Source organism: Hyla sarda, chromosome 4, assembly GCF_029499605.1.
Source record: "Hyla sarda isolate aHylSar1 chromosome 4, aHylSar1.hap1, whole genome shotgun sequence".
In the NCBI taxonomy this organism is placed as follows: Eukaryota; Metazoa; Chordata; class Amphibia; order Anura; family Hylidae; genus Hyla; species Hyla sarda.
The window spans coordinates 34874486-34896705 of record NC_079192.1 but is presented as its reverse complement, the minus strand read 5'-3'; the positions used below and the strand labels follow the sequence as shown (position 1 = coordinate 34896705).

The window sequence follows — 22220 nt, the reverse complement described above, 5'->3', positions numbered from 1 at the left end:
TCCCAGCAGTCACCGACAGCCAACGGGCATGCTGGGAGTTGTAGTTGTGTACCTTCAGCAGTACCTTCAGCTGGTTGCATAACTACAACTCCCAGCATGCCCGTTGGCTGTCGGTGACTGCTGGGAGTTGTAGTTTTGCAACAGCGGAAGGCACACTGAGTTATGTAGCAAACCAGTGTGTCTCCAGCTGTTGCATAACTACAAGTCTCAGCATGCCCATAAGGGCATGCTGGGAGTTGTGGTGGTCTGCCTCCTGCTGTTGCATAACTACAGCTCCCAGCATGCCCTTTTTGCATGCTGGGAGCTGTTGCTAAGCAACAGCAGGAGGCTGTCACTCACCTCCAACGATCCTCGCCGCACAGGTCAGTCCCTCGTCGTCGCCGCCGCGGCCGTCGCTCCTGGGGCCCCGATCCCAACATTGACGCCGGGGATCGGGGTCCCCAGCACCCGGGGTGCACGTCCCGCACCCGATCACGTCCTCCCGAAGAGGGGCGGAGCGGGTTGCGGGAGTGACACCCGCAGCAGGCGCCCTGATTGGTCGGCCGGTAATCCGGCCGACGAATCAGGGCGATCGTGAGGTGGCACCAGTGCCACCTCACCCCTGCAGGCTCTGGCTGCCAGTAATTGGAGACCCGATTGACCCGGAATCTGCCGCAGATCGCTGGACTGAATTGTCCAGCGATCTGCGGCCATCGTCGACATGGGGGGGCATAATGACCCCCCTGGGCGATATGCCCCGATGCCTGCTGAACGATTTCAGCAGGCATCGGGCACCGGCTCCGCTCCAGCTAGCGGCGGGGGGCTGGGATTTGACAGGACATACTCAAACGTCCTGAGTCCTTAAGGGGTTAAATATAGATGTGAAGGCAGGCCTTGTGAGGCTTAGTTTACAATTATAGCCTACTGAGGAGTATTTTGATAGGAAACAACATGGATGTCGGAATTCATAAATACAAGGTAATAGGGGTTCACCAGTTAGATGGTGGGAAGTGCATGATGAGTGTGGACCTGTGTGAAGTAACAGGGGGAGACTCCTGAGAATTGGACAGGGCCCTGAAACAGATTCTGGAGTGTTCACTATTGTTATTCTCTTAACTTTGTAATTTTAAGAACATTCATAGAAAACAGCACCCCTATGTAAATATATGTAAATATATGTATTCTGCCTAATTTACAAATCGTTCTGTGTCTGATGACTCACGATCACAGGGCCGGAGTATCGTGATGTCACAGCTCCGCCCCCTTGTTATGTCATGCCCCGCCCCCTCACTGCAAGCCTATGGGAGGGGGCGTGACGATCTTCGCTCTGTGAGGCTGATGATAGGGGGTGCTGAATGACAGATTGCGGCAGAACCCCTGCGATCATTTGGATTCTTTGGATTGGGGATAAGATGTCTTAGGGCCGGAGAACCCCTTTAAGGGTGCATAACTAACGCTAAATTGTCAAACCCATTAGATGACTTAATAGGTAATATGTCCGAATCCAAGCAGAGTTGTCAAAGTCATACTCCCTCAATTCCCTATGGCTATTGCAGTGTCCAACTCAGTAGCACAAGTGACATATAAGTGGTTTGGTTGTATGACTGCGGTCAAGATGGACTTTTTGCCTTTTGTTTATGTTTTTTAAACTATTCCAATTCTTCGTCTTTGGGCCTTTTTTTTCGAAGGCCTGTCCAGAATGATCAATAAGACAATAACCCGCTGTACATCACCGGAGGAGCAGGGGTGTCAGATTCTGCCCTCTACCATCGCAACGCAGAGTTTGCCCGTGAAGTTGAGTGTTTCCGTAATGACAAAGAAGAACGATGTGTAAACTCTGACCCTGTTGGCTTTGAGATGTCTACCATGGGTCCTACTGATCAAGACAAGCCTGAAAACACACCGCGCTCCCTTTAAGGGATAGACTACTCTCTAAATGGACTGCGTTGCTCAGATCGGGCCTCTCGACCCCTTTGTTTGATAGACCGGTCTCCCTCTAGCAGTGGGTGTTGAGTGATTTCTGGGCTTCAGGGCTCTTGACATGTTTACATCAGGTGATGTCTGGTCAGACAACTCTCTAGCGTTGGTGTCTAGTTCGATTAGTACGATTTCCTTAAATCATGCTTAAAGGGGTATTCCAGGATTTTTTTTTATTTGACTATGCTACAGGGGCTGTAAAGTTAGTAGTACATAATATAGTGTCTGTACCTGTGTGTGACAGTTTTCTCACAATTCTTCTGTGATTTTCACCCCAATATTTATTTTTATCAGCATACAAAGTGACTGTTGTCTCAGATTTTTCCCAGGTTGCAATGCGGCCGAGACCTGACATCACTAGTCAGCTGATGACAGGGAGCCTGTCTGCTTCAATGGGTGGAGGGATCAATCTGAAACTAATGCAACAGCTGTAGGCACCCTGATTGAAAACCACAGGTCTTTTGAATGGATGCAGCTCATTTATGTTTCAATGGGTGGGGTGGCTGATGTGTGGGAGGGAGGGAATGGAATTATGGGATTTGTAGGCAAAGGAAGAAAACTCAAACAGGAAATACCAGTTCACAAAAAGCTAGCCACAGTGTTATGGTAATCTCACAACATAGCCATTTAGCCCCAAGACAAGCGCAGATCCTTCCTAAGCATGTCCATTACTGTCTGCCAGGTACGTACTAAAATCACCTTATGGTGGAGAACCCCTTTAATTCAAGATGTCAAAAAATACTGTCCCCCACCCCCCAAAGAGTAAGTATTGATCCTGCATCACTCTACGACCCCTTAGAATCTATCTTCTTTACCACCTGCCATCGAGAAACTCTCAAGCACACAGCTTGGGGTTTATGAGAACTGAAAATCAAATAAAACTGACAAAAATACACTTTCGCAGCGCTAGTGTATTTTTGTCAGTTTTATTTGAGCTAATCCTTGGCGATGTTTTGGTGGTTTTTAACCTCTTCAGGACACAGGGCGTATGGATACGCCCGTGGGAAATCCGGTCCCCACCGCTAGCCGGTTGGGGACCGGAGCCGGATGCCTGCTGAAATCATTCAGCAGGCACCCTGGCACATCGCCTGACCCCCCTCCCCCCCCCCCGATGTCGGCGATCGGAGAAAATCGCATGTCAATTCAGACATGCGATTTTCTCCAATTCCGGGCTGATCGTGTCTCTGGTGACCCGATCACCCGGAAAATAGGGCTGATCGGAGTTGTCAGCAACAGCCCCAATCAGCCTAAAGGATAGGAGTGAGGTCGCAAAGCTGCGATCTCCTCCTATCCCCTGGCATTAGTCAGAATGGAGTTCTGACCAATGGCAGCGCAGGACAGGGGGTTGCCATGGCAACCCCCCGTTCTGCCCGCCCCTGGATGTTGAGGGGCTCTGGGAAGAAGATGGAGGCCGTACCTGCAGGAGAAGATGCCTGGGACCTGGGATCTTTGCTGGAGCCTGCTGGATCTTTGCTCAGGTAGGGAATCGACAGTGGGGGGGAATTGAAAGTGAAAGTAAATCGATCTTTACTGTGGCAACCACTAGGGGGGCCAAACTGCAACTCCCAGCATGCCCAGACAGCCAAAGGCTGTCTGGGCATGCTGGGAGTTGTAGTTTTGCAACATCTGGAGGGTCACAGTTTGGAGACCACTGTTACAGTGGTGCCCAAACAGTAGCCCCCTCCAGATGTTGCCAAACTACAACTCTCAGCATGCCTCGACTGCCCAGGCATGCTGGGAGTTGTAGTTCTGTAACATCTGTCCCTTCAGATTTAGCAATTTTCATGAAATTTTTGAAAATTGCTGCTCTACTTTGAAGCCCTCTAATTTTTTCAAAAAGCAAAAGTATGTCCATTTTATGATGCCAATATAAATATTGTATTTGTGAAGAAAAATAAAATTTATTTGTAATATCCATTTTCCTTACAAGCAGAGAGCTTCAAAGTTAGAAAAATGCAAAATTTTCGAAATTTTCATGAAATTTTAGGATTTTTCACCAAAAAAGGATGCAATCAACGCCGAAAATTTACCACCAAAATAAAGTAGAATATGTCACGAAAAAACAATCTCAGAATCAGAATATTCGGTAAAAGCGTTTTCGCGTTATTAATTCGTAAAGTGATGGTGGTCAGAATTGCGAAAAAGGGCTCAGTCCTTAAGGTGAAAAAGGGCTGCGTCCTTAAGGGGTTAATAGGGTTCCACCATATTACGCATAAGCTGCAGCACAGGTGGTATCCATAGCGCCGGTGGTCCCTTAAAGGGGTACTCCAGTGGAAAACAATTTTTTTTAAATCAACTGGTGCCAGAAAGTTAACTCCTTAAGGACTCAGGGCGTACCTGTACGTCATGAGTCCACTCCCGTTCTATAACGTGGGCCGGGCCCGGCCTCTAACAACGGCCAGGACACATGGCTAATAGCGCACGGCACTGATTGTGGTGCCGTGCGCTATTAACTCTTTAGACGCGGCGTTCAAAGTTTAACGCCGTGTCTAAAGTGAAAGTAAAACATTGCCAGTTAGCTCAGGGGGCTGTTCGGGATCGCCGCGGCGAAATCGCATCCTTCCGAACAGCTCTAGGACAGCAGGAGGGTCCCTTACCTTGCCTCCTGTTGGCTGCTCAGTGCCTGAGATCCAGCAATGAGCAATCAAGCGGCAGAATCATTGATCAATGGTTTCCTATGAGAAACCATTGATCAATGTAAAAGATCAGTGTGTGCAGTGTTATAGGTCCCTATGGGAGCTGTAACATTGCAAAAAAAAAGTGAACAAAAAAGTTAAGATCATTTAACCCCTTCCCTAATAAAAGATTGAATTCCCCCCCCCCCCCCCATTCCCATTTAAAATAGAAAAACAGTGTAAATAAAAATAAACATATGTGGTATCGCCGCGTGCAGAAATGTCCGAATTATAAAAATATATAATTAATTAAACCGCATGTCAATGGCGTATGCGCAAAAAAACATTCATAGCGTATTTTTTGTCACTTTTTATATCATGAAAAAAATTATAAAAAGCGATCAATAAGTCCTATCAATTAAAAATTGGTACCGATACAAACTTCAGATCACGGCGCAAAAAATTTGCCCCATATGCGGAAAAATAAACATATGAAATATTCCACCAGGTTGCAGGTTCAAAAATTACACTCGCTCCCCAAATTGTAATACGGTCTCCATAGAAGTTACAAAAATATTCTACATTTTCTATCAGTGGCGGACACAGTAATTTTATGTCGCTGGAAATCATATCAGAGTCCTCTATTAGAGCAGAGGTCCCCAAACCAGTCCTCAAGGCCACCAACAGTCCTAAAAAGAAAAAAAATTTTTGTGGGCCTTGAAGACTGGGTTGGGGACCACTTTATTAGAGATCATGTGACGGGAACAGACTACATGATGCCCATTTAAACACATATGAACAATGAGACTCATTATACACAGGTCTTGTCTACATAGTTCCCTCGGATATCATTTAAAGGGGTATTCCAGTGAAAAACTATTTTTTTCATATCAACTGGCTCCAGAAAGTCCAAACAGATTTGTAAAATTACTTCTATTACTTCTTAAAAATCTTAATCCTTCCAGTACTTATCAGCTGCTGAAGTTGCTGCTGAAGTTGAGTTGTCCTTTTCTGTCTGACCACAGTGCTCTCTGCTGACACCTCTGTCTGTCTCAGGAACTGTCCAGAGCAGGAGATGTTTGCTATGGGGATTTTCTCCGACAGAGGTGTCAGACTGGAAAGAACAACTCAACTTCAGCAGCTGATAAATATTGGTAGGATTAAGATTTGTTTTATAGAAGTAATTTACAAATCTGGAGCCAGTTAATATGAAAAGAAAAATAGTTTTTCACCGGAGTACCCCTTTAAATCTGATCTGCGTTTCCCTTTCTGTTTGGCAAGACAATTCTAATCTGAACTTAAAGGGGTATTCCAGGCAAAAACTTTTTTTTATATATCAACTGGCTCCGGAAAGTTAAACAGATTTGTAAATTACTTCTATTAAAAAATATTAATCCTTCCAATAGTTATTAGCTTCTGAAGTTTTATGTCATGTTCCGGGAGCTGTGCATGATGGGAGAATCTGCATAGGAACTGCACAGCTCTCGGGACGTGAGTCATCAGAAAGCAGTTAGACAGAAAACAGCAACTCAACTTCAGAAGCTAATAACTATTGGAAGGATTAAGATTTTTTAATAGAAGTAATTTACAAATCTGTTTAACTTTCCGGAGCCAGTTGATATATAAAAAAAAGTTTTTGCCTGGAATACCCCTTTAAGTGGCAAATACCATTCTATATCAGTCAGATATTATTAACTACTAGATCTTATGTCACCCACAGCCCATTTTCTTTGCCCTCTCCTGAATTTTCCTCCCCCCTTTTTCTTCTTTCATTTCTTTCATTTTATATTTCACTTTTGAATGTATCTTTCTAGTTTTGTAGGCCAGAGACACTAACACCTACTGCAAGGGGTTAAAGGGGTATTCCAGGAATTTTTTTTTATTTGACTATGCTACAGGGGCTGTAAAGTTAGTGTAGTTCATAATATAGTGTCTGTACCTGTGTGTGACGGTTTTCTCACAATTCATCTGTGATTTTCACCCCAATATTTATTTTTTACAGCATACAAAATGACTGTTGTCTCAGATTTTTCCCAGGTTGCAATGCGGCCGAGACCTGACTCACTAGTCAGCTGATGACAGGGAGCCTGTCTGCTTCAATGGGTGGAAGGATCGCTTGGTGGGAGAGAGATCAATCTGCAACTAATGCAACAGCTGTAGGCACCCCGATTGAAAACCACAGGTCTTTTGAATGGATGCAGCTCATTTATGTTTCAATGGGTGGGGGTGGCTGATGTGTGGGAGGGAGGAAAATGGAATTATGGGATTTGTAGGCAAAAGAAGAAAACTCAAACAGGAAATACCAGTTCACAAAAAGCTAGCCACAGTGTTATGGTAATCTCACAACATAGCCATTTAGCCCCAAGACAAGTGCAGATCCTTCCTGAGCATGTCCATTACTGTCTGCCAGGTACGTACTAAAATCACCTTATGGTGGAGAACCCCTTTAACTCTCAAGCAACAGTACCAGCTGTGTTTAAAATGAAACAATCGGCCTCCTTGCTCTGCATCCCATCCTTGTCCCTGCTTGATTGACAGTCAACTGGAAGCCTAGCCCTGTTTCCGGACCTGAGCTGAGCATACAAAATGTGCGCAGGTGCGCGATTTAGAAACAGGGCTCGGCTTCAGTCACTACAGGGTCCTGGGAACGCCTCTTTCCAACAGAGAATGATAATGTAATGGAATATTAATAATATTTTTTATTTATTTATATAGGGCACGCAGATTCTGCAGCGCTGTACACTCAATTTGGTCCCTATCATGTGTCTCCTTGTCCTTACAGCATCTAACGGTGTCAACAGTTTGGAATGTGAATTGCAGCCATCTGCAGGGGGTCGGAACGTGCCCTCCATGAATCTCTATGGTAGAGCCGGGAGATACCCGAGCGCTGTACTCCCGCTCGGTGCATGTGGTGAGCCGACGCGCCACGCAGGAGATCGCGGGGGGGGGGGGGGGGGGGGGGAGTTCCAGCTGTCAGATTCACCACAATCAAACACTTATCCCCAATCCTTTAGATAGGGGATACATTTTCCTATACTGCAGTACCCCTTTAAGACTATTGCTGCATATTTTCCACACCAAGGGTACGCCATCACACTGCCAGCTGGGCACTTATGTAGGGTAACTTCCAACACATCACTTACTGTGCAGCCCCCCCCCCCCCCCCCCCCCCCTATTACCTCTGGTGTAGTGGTGACCCATCTTCAGGGTCAGGCTTCTACCCCAAATTCCATGTACCTAAATCTAACCCTTTGGGGAACTATGCATTCCAGCAGCCTACGCATTCCAGGAACCCTGCTGTGCTAGGTTGTGCTTAGCCAGACAAATAAGAGAGGAAGTGCCTGTGTGTGTACTAAAGGAAAACAGTCCAGCTTTTGAGAAATTAGAAAAAAGATGGTGATAAATCAATAGCAATAATATTGATTTTCAAGCAGGGTGTCTCCAGTTGTTGAAAAACTACAATTCCCAGCATGCTCGGACAGCCTTCGGCTGTCCGTGCATGCTGAGAATTGTAGTTTTTCAACAGCTGGAGGCACCCAAGTTGGGAAACATTATTCTAGTAGGAAAATCCTTATAGTGACCCAGAAATACAGGGACACAGTAATAATAGGTAATGAAGCTAAGGATCTCCATAGAGATGAGCGAACTTACAGTAAATTCAATTCGTCACAAACTTCTCGGCTCGGCAGTTGATGACTTATCCTGCGTAAATTAGTTCAGCCTTCAGGTGCTCCGGTGGGCTGGAAAAGGTGGATACAGTCCTAGGAAAGAGTCTCCTAGGACTGTATCCACCTTTTCCAGCCCACGGGAGCACCTGAAAGCTGAACTAATTTATGCAGGAAAAGGCATCAACTGCCGAGCCGAGAAGTTTGTGATGAATCGAATTTACTGTAAGTTCGCTCATCTCTAGATCTCCATTAACTATTAATGATCTGAGTAGTAAGTGACTTATTTGCTAATCTTTGCTTTAGAAATAAATCCAGGAAAAAGACACCTAAAATCCTACGATAATCCCCTAAAATCTCCGGATCTGTACGACAGACGAGGGACGCGCACCCACCGATCGGAACAGGAATAATGAACAGGTTACAGACACCTGCAGAGATGTCTCCTCGGAAACAGAGGGTGACCTCCATACAATGCCTCAGGGCCTCCATATAACAACTCACAGTGTAGGAGTATAAAGAGTGTATAATCCCAGCTCAACTCTGCTACACTATACACAGTACAGACTCCTCTCTCTATATCACACTATACACAGTACAGACCCCCCTCTCTATATCACACTATACACAGTACAGACTCCTCTCTCTATATCACACTATACACAGTACAGTCTCCCCTCTCTATATCACACTATACACAGTACAGACCCCTCTCTCTATATTACACTATACACAGTACAGTCTCCTCTATATTACACTATACACAGTACAGTCTCCTCTATATTACACTATACACAGTACAGACCCCTCTCTCTATATCACACTATACACAGTACAGACCCCCCTCTCTATATCACACTATACACAGTACAGACCCCTCTCTCTATATTACACTATACACAGTACAGTCTCCTCTATATTACACTATACACAATACAGACCCCTCTCTCTATATTACACTATACACAGTACAGACCCCTCTCTCTACATTACACTATACACAGTACAGACCCCTCTCTCTACATTACACTATACACAGTACAGACCCCTCTCTCTACATTACACTATACACAGTACAGACCCCTCTCTCTACATTACACTATACACAGTACAGACCCCTCTCTCTACATTACACTATACACAGTACAGACCCCTCTCTCTACATTACACTATACACAGTACAGACCCCTCTCTCTACATTACACTATACACAGTACAGACCCCTCTCTCTACATTACACTATACACAGTACAGACCCCTTTCTCTACATTACACTATACACAGTACAGACCCCTTTCTCTACATTACACTATACACAGTACAGACCCCTCTCTCTATATCACACTATACACAGTACAGACCCCTCTCTCTATATCACACTATACACAGTACAGACCCCTCTCTCTATATCACACTATACACAGTACAGACCCCTCTCTCTACATTACACTATACACAGTACAGACCCCTCTCTCTACATTACACTATACACAGTACAGACCCCTCTCTCTACATTACACTATACACAGTACAGACCCCTCTCTCTATATTACACTATACACAGTACAGACCCCTCTCTCTACATTACACTATACACAGTACAGACCCCTCTACATTACACTATACACAGTACAGACCCCTCTACATTACACTATACACAGTACAGACCCCTCTACATTACACTATACACAGTACAGACCCCTCTATCTTACACTATACACAGTACAGACCCCTCTACATTACACTATACACAGTACAGACCCCTCTACATTACACTATACACAGTACAGACCCCTCTACATTACACTATACACAGTACAGACCCCTCTATCTTACACTATACACAGTACAGACCCCTCTACATTACACTATACACAGTACAGACCCCTCTACATTACACTATACACAGTACAGACCCCTCTACATTACACTATACACAGTACAGACCCCTCTATCTTACACTATACACAGTACAGACCCCTCTATCTTACACTATACACAGTACAGACCCCTCTATCTTACACTATACACAGTACAGACCCCTCTATCTTACACTATACACAGTACAGACCCCTCTATCTTACACTATACACAGTACAGACCCCTCTATATTACACTATACACAGTACAGACCCCTCTATATTACACTATACACAGTACAGTCTCCTCTCTCTATATTACACTATACACAGTACAGACCCCTCTCTCTATATTACACTATACACAGTACAGACCCCTCTCTCTACATTACACTATACACAGTACAGACCCCTCTCTCTACATTACACTATACACAGTACAGACCCCTCTCTCTACATTACACTATACACAGTACAGACCCCTCTCTCTACATTACACTATACACAGTACAGACCCCTCTCTCTACATTACACTATACACAGTACAGACCCCTCTCTCTACATTACACTATACACAGTACAGACCCCTCTCTCTATATCACACTATACACAGTACAGACCCCTCTCTCTATATCACACTATACACAGTACAGACCCCTCTCTCTATATTACACTATACACAGTACAGACCCCTCTCTCTATATTACACTATACACAGTACAGACCCCTCTCTCTATATTACACTATACACAGTACAGACCCCTCTCTCTATATTACACTATACACAGTACAGTCTCCTCTATATTACACTATACACAGTACAGTCTCCTCTATATTACACTATACACAGTACAGACCCCTCTCTCTATATTACACTATACACAGTACAGACCCCTCTCTCTATATTACACTATACACAGTACAGACCCCTCTCTCTATATTACACTATACACAGTACAGACCCCTCTCTCTATATTACACTATACACAGTACAGACTCCTCTCTCTATATTACACTATACACAGTACAGTCTCCTCTATATCACACTATACACAGTACAGACCCCTCTCTCTATATTACACTATACACAGTACAGACCCCTCTCTCTATATTACACTATACACAGTACAGACCCCTCTCTCTATATTACACTATACACAGTACAGACCCCTCTCTCTATATTACACTATACACAGTACAGACTCCTCTCTCTATATTACACTATACACAGTACAGTCTCCTCTATATCACACTATACACAGTACAGTCACCTCTATATTACACTATACAGTACAGTCTCCTCTATATTACACTATACACAGTACAGACTCCTCTCTCTATATTACACTATACACAGTACAGACCCCTCTCTCTATATTACACTATACACAGTACAGACCCCTCTCTCTATATTACACTATACACAGTACAGTCTCCTCTATATTACACTATACACAGTACAGACCCCTCTCTCTATATTACACTATACACAGTACAGACCCCTCTATATTACACTATACACAGTACAGACTCCTCTCTATATTACACTATACACAGTACAGACCCCTCTATATTACACTATACACAGTACAGACCCCTCTATATTACACTATACACAGTACAGACCCCTCTATATTACACTATACACAGTACAGACCCCTCTATATTACACTATACACAGTACAGACCCCTCTCTCTATATTACACTATACACAGTACAGACCTCTCTCTATATTACACTATACACAGTACAGACCTCTCTCTATATTACACTATACACAGTACAGACCCCTCTCTCTATATTACACTATACACAGTACAGACCCCTCTCTCTATATTACACTATACACAGTACAGTCTCCTCTCTCTATATTACACTATACACAGTACAGTCCCCTCTCTCTACATTACACTATACACAGTACAGTCTCCTCTCTCTATATTACACTATACACAGTACAGACCCCTCTCTCTATATTACACTATACACAGTACAGACCCCTCTCTCTATATTACACTATACACAGTACAGACCCCTCTCTCTATATTACACTATACACAGAACAGACCCCTCTATATTACACTATACACAGTACAGACCCCTCTATATTACACTATACACAGTACAGTCTCCTCTCTCTATATTACACTATACACAGTACAGTCTCCTCTCTCTACATTACACTATACACAGTACAGACCCCTCTCTCTATATTACACGATACACAGTACAGTCTCCTCTCTCTATATTACACTATACACAGTACAGTCTCCTCTCTCTATATTACACTATACACAGTACAGACCCCTCTCTCTATATTACACTATACACAGTACAGACCCCTCTCTCTATATTACACTATACACAGTACAGACCCCTCTCTCTATATTACACTATACACAGTACAGACCCCTCTATATTACACTATACACAGTACAGACCCCTCTATATTACACTATACACAGTACAGTCTCCTCTCTCTATATTACACTATACACAGTACAGTCTCCTCTCTCTATATTACACTATACACAGTACAGTCTCCTCTCTCTATATTACACTATACACAGTACAGTCTCCTCTCTCTATATTACACTATACACAGTACAGACCCCTCTCTCTATATTACACGATACACAGTACAGTCTCCTCTCTCTATATTACACTATACACAGTACAGTCTCCTCTCTCTATATTACACTATACACAGTACAGTCTCCTCTCTCTATATTACACTATACACAGTACAGACTCCTCTCTATATTACACTATACACAGTACAGACCCCTCTCTCTATATTACACTATACACAGTACAGACCCCTCTATATTACACTATACACAGTACAGACCCCCTCTATATTACACTATACACAGTACAGTCTCCTCTCTCTATATTACACTATACACAGTACAGTCTCCTGTCTCTACATTACACTATACACAGTACAGTCTCCTCTCTCTATATTACACTATACACAGTACAGACCCCTCTCTCTATATTACACTATACACAGTACAGACCCCTCTCTCTATATTACACTATACACAGTACAGACCCCTCTCTCTATATTACACTATACACAGTACAGTCTCCTCTATATCACACTATACACAGTACAGTCTCCTCTATATTACACTATACACAGTACAGACCCCTCTCTCTATATTACACTATACACAGTACAGACCCCTCTCTCTATATTACACTATACACAGTACAGTCTCCTCTCTCTATATTACACTATACACAGTACAGTCTCCTCTCTCTATATTACACTATACACAGTACAGACCCCTCTCTCTATATATTACACTATACACAGTACAGACCCCTCTCTCTATATTACACTATACACAGTACAGACCCCTCTCTCTACATTACACTATACACAGTACAGACCCCTCTCTCTATATTACACTATACACAGTACAGACCCCTCTCTCTATATTACACTATACACAGTACAGACCCCTCTCTCTATATTACACTATACACAGTACAGACCCCTCTCTCTATATTACACTATACACAGTACAGTCTCCTCTATATTACACTATACACAGTACAGACCCCTCTCTCTATATTACACTATACACAGTACAGACCCCCCTCTCTACATTACACTATACACAGTACAGTCTCCTCTATATTACACTATACACAGTACAGACCCCTCTCTCTATATTACACTATACACAGTACAGTCTCCTCTCTCTATATTACACTATACACAGTACAGTCTCCTCTCTCTATATTACACTATACACAGTACAGACCCCTCTCTCTATATTACACTATACACAGTACAGACCCCTCTCTCTACATTACACTATACACAGTACAGTCTCCTCTATATTACACTATACACAGTACAGTCTCCTCTATATTACACTATACACAGTACAGTCTCCTCTATATTACACTATACACAGTACAGTCTCCTCTCTCTATATTACACTATACACAGTACAGACCCCTCTCTCTCTATATTACACTATACACAGTACAGACCCCTCTCTCTATATATTACACTATACACAGTACAGACCCCTCTCTCTCTATATTACACTATACACAGTACAGACCCCTCTTTATATTACACTATACACAGTACAGACCCCTCTCTCTATATTACACTATACACAGTACAGACCCCTCTCTCTATATTACACTATACACAGTACAGACCCCTCTACATTACACTATACACAGTACAGACCCCTCTCTACATTACACTATACACAGTACCGTCACTTCTCTCTATATTACACTATACACAGTACAGACCCCTCTCTCTATATTACACTATACACAGTACAGACCCCTCTCTATATTACACTATACACAGTACAGACCCCTCTCTCTATATTACACTATACACAGTACTGACCCCTCTCTCTATATTACACTATACACAGTACAGAACCCTCTCTCTATATTACACTATACACAGTACAGTCTCCTCTCTCTATATTACACTATACACAGTACAGTCCCCTCTCTCTACATTACACTATACACAGTACAGTCCCCTCTCTCTATATTACACTATACACAGTACAGTCTCCTCTATATTACACTATACACAGTACAGTCTCCTCTATATTACACTATACACAGTACAGACCCCTCTCTCTATATTACACTATACACAGTACAGACCCCTCTCTCTATATTACACTATACACAGTACAGACCCCTCTCTCTATATATTACACTATACACAGTACAGACCCCTCTCTCTATATATTACACTATACACAGTACAGACCCCTCTCTCTATATTACACTATACACAGTACAGACCCCTCTCTCTATATTACACTATACACAGTACAGTCTCCTCTATATTACACTATACACAGTACAGACCCCTCTCTCTACATTACACTATACACAGTACAGTCTCCTCTATATTACACTATACACAGTACAATCTCCTCTCTCTATATTACACTATACACAGTACAGACCCCTCTCTCTATATTACACTATACACAGTACAGACCCCTCTCTCTATATTACACTATACACAGTACAGACCCCTCTCTCTATATTACACTATACACAGTACAGTCTCCTCTCTCTATATTACACTATACACAGTACAGTCTCCTCTATATTACACTATACACAGTACAGACCCCTCTCTCTATATTACACTATACACAGTACAGACCCCTCTCTCTATATTACACTATACACAGTACAGACCCCTCTCTCTATATTACACTATACACAGTACAGTCTCCTCTATATTACACTATACACAGTACAGTCTCCTCTCTCTATATTACACTATACACAGTACAGTCTCCTCTATATTACACTATACACAGTACAGACCCCTCTCTCTATATTACACTATACACAGTACAGACCCCTCTCTCTTTATATTACACTATACACAGTACAGACCCCTCTCTCTACATTACACTATACACAGTACAGACCCCTCTCTCTATATTACACTATACACAGTACAGACCCCTCTCTCTATATTACACTATACACAGTACAGACCCCTCTCTCTATATTACACTATACACAGTACAGACCCCTCTCTCTATATTACACTATACACAGTACAGTCTCCTCTATATTACACTATACACAGTACAGTCCCCTCTCTCTATATTACACTATACACAGTACAGACCCCTCTCTCTATATTACACTATACACAGTACAGACCCCTCTCTCTATATTACACTATACACAGTACAGTCTCCTCTATATTACACTATACACAGTACAGACCCCTCTCTCTATATTACACTATACACTGTACAGACCCCTCTCTCTATATTACACTATACACAGTACAGACCCCCCTCTCTACATTACACTATACACAGTACAGACCCCCCTCTCTACATTACACTATACACAGTACAGTCCCCTCTCTCTATATTACACTATACACAGTACAGACCCCTCTCTCTATATTACACTATACACAGTACAGTCTCCTCTATATTACACTATACACAGTACAGACCCCTCTCTCTATATTACACTATACACAGTACAGACCCCTCTCTCTATATTACACTATACACAGTACAGACCCCCCTCTCTACATTACACTATACACAGTACAGTCCCCCTCTCTCTATATTACACTATACACAGTACAGACCCCTCTCTCTATATTACACTATACACAGTACAGACCCCTCTCTCTATATTACACTATACACAGTACAGACCCCCCTCTCTACATTACACTATACACAGTACAGTCCCCTCTCTCTATATTACACTATACACAGTACAGACCCCTCTCTCTATATTACACTATACACAGTACCGTCACTTCTCTGTGGTACAGAATATAAACTACAACTCCCATCATGCCTCTTTTCTCATTGCCCGGCATTTTCTCCCCACGTGTATCTGTTAACTCTTTCCTCACCGTGCCCCCCCTCCCCCACGTTACCTCTCATCCGGCTGCCAGTCACCCATCAGCAGGTCTCGGAACCTGTACCGGGGGGGTAGGGGTTGGACGTCCTTTTCCATCTCCATGTTGCCCCTGTTGCCCCTGCTGCCCCTGCTGCCCCTGCTGCCCCTTTCCTCCTTCAGTTTGTGATGCCAGTCATTGGATGTGGTGGCAGAGAGGGGCACATGGGTAGGTTACAGGTAGGTACATAATACTCTATGATCTCCGTGCGATGCCAACCACATGAAGTGGGTATATTCGGGTGATGGGTCCAATTCATGCCCAGGGTTGGGGCAACATCTGAAGGATAAATCCCAAAGGGCAATAAACTTGTCGTCAGTGATAGTCGGCTACAGGAGGCTGGCAGGGCACAGGTGGGCACCACACCTCTATATAACGCTCGGCTCCCCGCTGTAGTCCCTCAGTCAGGGGAGGGAGGGCTTATACACACAGGTCTGGAGATGGGGGGTGGGCTGGAGACAGGAGGTGGGGGGCACAGTGTGAGGGTCTCATCCACCACTTTATGGGGGGGGGTCTTCTCATAGATGTCTCACTGTATAGAGAGGGGGGCCATACACTGTATAGAGAGGGGGGATATATACACTGTATAGAGAGGGGGGATATACACTGTATAGAGAGGGGGGATATACACTGTATATAGAGAGGGGGGCTATACACTGTATATAGAGAGGGGGCTATACACTGTATATAGAGGGGGCTATACACTGTATAGAGAGGGGGGCTATACTGTATAGAGAGGGGGGCTATACACTGTATAGAGAGGGGGGCTATACACTGTATAGAGAGGGGGCTTTACACTGTATAGAGAGGGGGCTTTACACTGTATAGAGAGGGGGGCTATACACTGTATAGAGAGGGGGGCTATACACTGTATAGAGAGGGGGGCTATACACTGTATAGAGAGGGGGATATACACTGTATAGAGAGGGGGATATACACTGTATAGAGAGGGGGATATACACTGTATAGAGAGGGGGGCTATACACTGTATAGAGAGGGGGGCTATACACTGTATAGAGAGGGGGCTATACACTGTATAGAGAGGGGGGCTATACACTGTATAGAGAGGGGGGCTATACACTGTATAGAGAGGGGGGCTATACACTGTATAGAGAGGGGGGCTATACACTGTATAGAGAGGGGGGCTATACACTGTATAGAGAGGGGGCTATACACTGTATAGAGAGGGGGCTATACACTGTATAGAGAGGGGGCTATACACTGTATAGAGAGGGGGCTATACACTGTATAGAGAGGGGGCTATACACTGTATAGAGAGGGGGCTATACACTGTATATAGAGGGGGCTATACACTGTATATAGAGGGGGCTATACACTGTATAGAGAGGGGGCTATACACTGTATAGAGAGGGGGCTATACACTGTATAGAGAGGGGGATATATACACTGTATAGAGAGGGGGGATATACACTGTATAGAGAGGGGGGATATACACTGTATAGAGAGGGGGGATATACACTGTATATAGAGGGGGATATACACTGTATATAGAGGGGGATATACACTGTATATAGAGGGGGATATACACTGTATATAGAGGGGGATATACACTATATAGAGGGGGATATACACTCTATATAGAGGGGGATATACACTCTATATAGAGGGGGATATACACTCTATATAGAGGGGGATATACACTCTATATAGAGGGGGATATACACTCTATATAGAGGGGGATATACACTGTATAGAGAGGGGGATATACACTGTATATAGAGGGGGATATACACTGTATATAGAGGGGGATATACACTGTATATAGAGGGGGATATACACTGTATATAGAGGGGGATATACACTGTATATAGAGGGGGATATACACTGTATATAGAGGGGGATATACACTCTATATAGAGGGGGATATACACTCTATATAGAGGGGGATATACACTGTATATAGAGGGGGATATACACTGTATATAGAGGGGGATATACACTGTATAGAGAGGGGGATATACACTGTATAGAGAGGGGGATATATACTGTATATAGAGGGGGATATACACTGTATATAGAGGGGGATATACACTGTATATAGAGGGGGGTATACACTGTATATAGAGGGGGGTATACACTGTATATAGAGGGGGCTATACACTGTATATAGAGGGGGCTATACACTGTATATAGAGGGGGATATACACTGTATATAGAGGGGGATATACACTGTATATAGAGGGGGATATACACTGTATATAGAGGGGGACATACACTGTATATAGAGGGGGATATACACTGTATATAGAGGGGGATATACACTGTATAGAGAGGGGGATATACACTGTATAGAGAGGGGGGCTATACACTGTATAGAGAGGGGGGCTATACACTGTATAGAGAGGGGGGCTATACACTGTATAGAGAGGGGGATATACACTGTATAGAGAGGGGGGCTATACACTGTATAGAGAGGGGGGCTATACACTGTATAGAGAGGGGGATATACACTGTATATAGAGGGGGATATACACTGTATATAGAGGGGGATATACACTGTATATAGAGGGGGATATACACTGTATATAGAGGGGGATATACACTGTATATAGAGGGGGATATACACTGTATATAGTGGAGGATATACACTGTATATAGAGGGGGATATACACTGTATATAGAGGGGGATATACACTGTATATAGAGGGGGATATACACTGTATAGAGAGGGGGATATATACTGTATATAGAGGGGGATATATACTGTATATAGAGGGGGATATACACTGTATAGAGAGGGGGATATACACTGTATAGAGAGGGGGATATATACTGTATATAGAGGGGGATATATACTGTATATAGAGGGGGATATACACTGTATATAGAGGGGGATATACACTGTATAGAGAGGGGGATATATACTGTATATAGAGGGGGATATACACTGTATATAGAGGGGGATATACACTGTATATAGAGGGGGATATACACTGTATATAGAGGGGGATATATACTGTATATAGAGGGGGATATACACTGTATAGAGAGGGGGATATACACTGTATATAGAGGGGGATATACACTGTATAGAGAGGGGGATATACACTGTATATAGAGGGGGATATACACTGTATATAGAGGGGGATATACACTGTATATAGAGGGGGATATACACTGTATATAGAGGGGGAGGAAAGTGAGAAGAAGCAACAGATTAGTATTCAGTACAGGGAGAGAGGGGCTCAAGGAATGGGGGGTCTCATCTGTGGAGGGGGAGAGACTGCTGACAAAGGAGAGAGGCTGAATGAAGGTGCAAAGGACTGCAGAGAGAAGAGACATGACTGTCTGTGGGGGCAAGAGACTGCTCAGAGAGAGAAGAGACTGCGGAGGAAGGAGAGAGACTGTAGGTATATGTGACTGCTCACAGAGACTGCGGATGAAGGAGAGAGAAGACTGTGGGGGCAAGAGACTGCTCAGAGAGAGGAGAGACTGCGGAGGAAGGAGAGAGACTGTAGGTATAGGTGACTGCTCAGATAGAGGAGAGACTGCTGAGGAAGAAGAAAGATGACTGTCTGTGGGTGCAAGTGACTGCTCAGAACCAGAAGAGACAGCGGAGGAAAGAGAAAGACAACTGACAGAGAGAGAGAGAGAGAGAGAGAGAGAGAGAGAATAGACCACTGAGATAAAGGAGAGACTGTAGGTGCAAGTGACAGCTGATAGACTGTAGGTGTGACTGACCATAGGTGCAAGTGACTGCTCTGAGAGGAGGGACAACTGATATGGTAGAGAGACTGTATGTGGAAGTGACTGCTCAGAGAGGGAGAACCCCTGATTAAGAAGAGAGACTTTCTGTAGGTGGAAGGGAGCGCTCAGAGAGAGTGAACAGACCACCAAGAAAGGAGAGGGACTGTCTCTAAGTGCATGTGACTGTTCAGATAGAAAGAAAAAACAGCCCACACAAGTGACTGTACAGATTCAGTACAGGAGAGAGACTGGAGGTGCAAAAGACTGCCAGAGACTGCCTCTATACACAAGTGACAGCACAAAAAGAGAGACTGCTCCAAACTACAAGACAGACTGACTCTAGATACAAGAGACTGCTCAAAGTGTGTAGGGGTCTTAGATACAAGTCACTTTTCAGAGAGAGGGTAAGAAGAAGAGACAAGAGACTGCTTAGAGAGCAGAGAGAGACCGGCCGACTCTATAAGTGACTGTTCAGAAAGAATAGAGAGATGGGACTGAGCTCCTGACTGTTTAGGAAGAGAAGAGAGAGACTGCGTCCAGGTACTGTGACAATGTGACTGCAACACTGATCTAACAGAGGCAAGAGACTGCGCCTAGAGAGAAACAGAGACAATCTATACCAAAGTGACAGAGAATAGTAATACCGACTTCAAATGAGACAGCTGCATAAGAAAGCGACAGTATATAAGTGACTGCTCCAGGAGAAAGACAGTATATAAGTGACCGCTGCATAAGAAAGAGACAGTATATAAGTGACCGCTCCATGAGAAAGAGACAGTATATAAGGGACCACTCCATGAGAAAGAGACAGTATATAAGTGACTGCTCCAGGAGAAAGAGACAGTATATAAGTGACTGCTCCAGGAGAAAGAGACAGTATATAAGTGACCGCTGCATAAGAAAGAGACAGTATATAAATGACCGCTGCATGAGAAAGAGACAGTATATAAGTGACCACTCCATGAGAAAGAGACAGTATATAAGTGACCGCTCCATGAGAAAGACAGTATATAAGTGACCGCTACATAAGAAAGCGACAGTATATAAGTGACTGCTCCAGGAGAAAGAGACAGTATATAAGTGACCACTCCATGAGAAAGAGACAGTATAAAAGTGACCACACCATGAGAAAGACAGTATATAAGTGACCGCTCCATGAGAAAGAGACAGTATATAAGGGACCACTCCATGAGAAAGAGACAGTATATAAGTGACCACACCATGAGAAAGACAGTATATAAGGGACCACTCCATGAGAAAGAGACAGTATATAAGGGACCACTCCATGAGAAAGAGACAGTATATAAGTGACCACTCCAGGAGAAAGAGACAGTATATAAGTGACCACTCCAGGAGTAAGAGACAGCATTTAAGTGACCGCTCCATGAGAAAGAGACAGTATATAAGTGACCGCTTCATGAGAAAGAGACAGTATATAAGTGACCGCTCCATGAGAAAGAGACAGTATATAAGTGACCGCTCCATGAGAAAGAGACAGTATATAAGTGACCGCTCCATGAGAGACAGTATATAAGTGACCGCTCCATGAGAGACAGTATATAAGTGACCGCTCCATGAGAAAGAGACAGTATATAAGTGACCTCTCCATGAGAAAGAGACAGTATATAAGTGACCGCTCCATGAGAAAGAGACAGTATATAAGTGACCGCTCCATGAGAAAGAGACAGTATATAAGTGACCACTCCATGAGAAAGAGACAGTATATAAATGACCGCTCCATGAGAAAGAGACAGTATATAAGTGACCGCTCTATGAGAAAGAGACAGTATATTAGTGACCACTCCATGAGAAAGAGACAGTATATAAGTGACCACTCCATGAGAATGAGACAGTATATAAGTGACCACTCCATAAGAGACAGTATATAAGTGACCACTCCATGAGAAAGAGACAATATCTAAATGACCGCTCCATGAGAAAGAGACAGTA

The 22220-nt window shown here is 43.5% G+C and overlaps 1 protein-coding gene across 5 annotated transcripts in view; it reads right to left on the bottom strand.

Annotated features, from left to right (window-relative positions):
- LOC130367768 (potassium channel subfamily T member 2-like) overlaps window positions 1-16963 on the bottom strand; it is a 333948-nt gene extending 316985 nt beyond the window's left edge. For 4 of the 5 annotated variants that reach the window (XM_056570514.1, XM_056570517.1, XM_056570518.1 and 1 more), the window contains exon 1: window positions 16542-16963. In XM_056570514.1, coding sequence (XP_056426489.1) covers window positions 16542-16627 — 86 coding nt within the window. In that variant the 5' untranslated portion in view covers window positions 16628-16963. The remainder of the gene's footprint in view (window positions 1-16541) is intronic. The other variant, XM_056570516.1, reaches the window with a different exon arrangement.
- Window positions 16964-22220: the final 5257 nt, after the last annotated feature.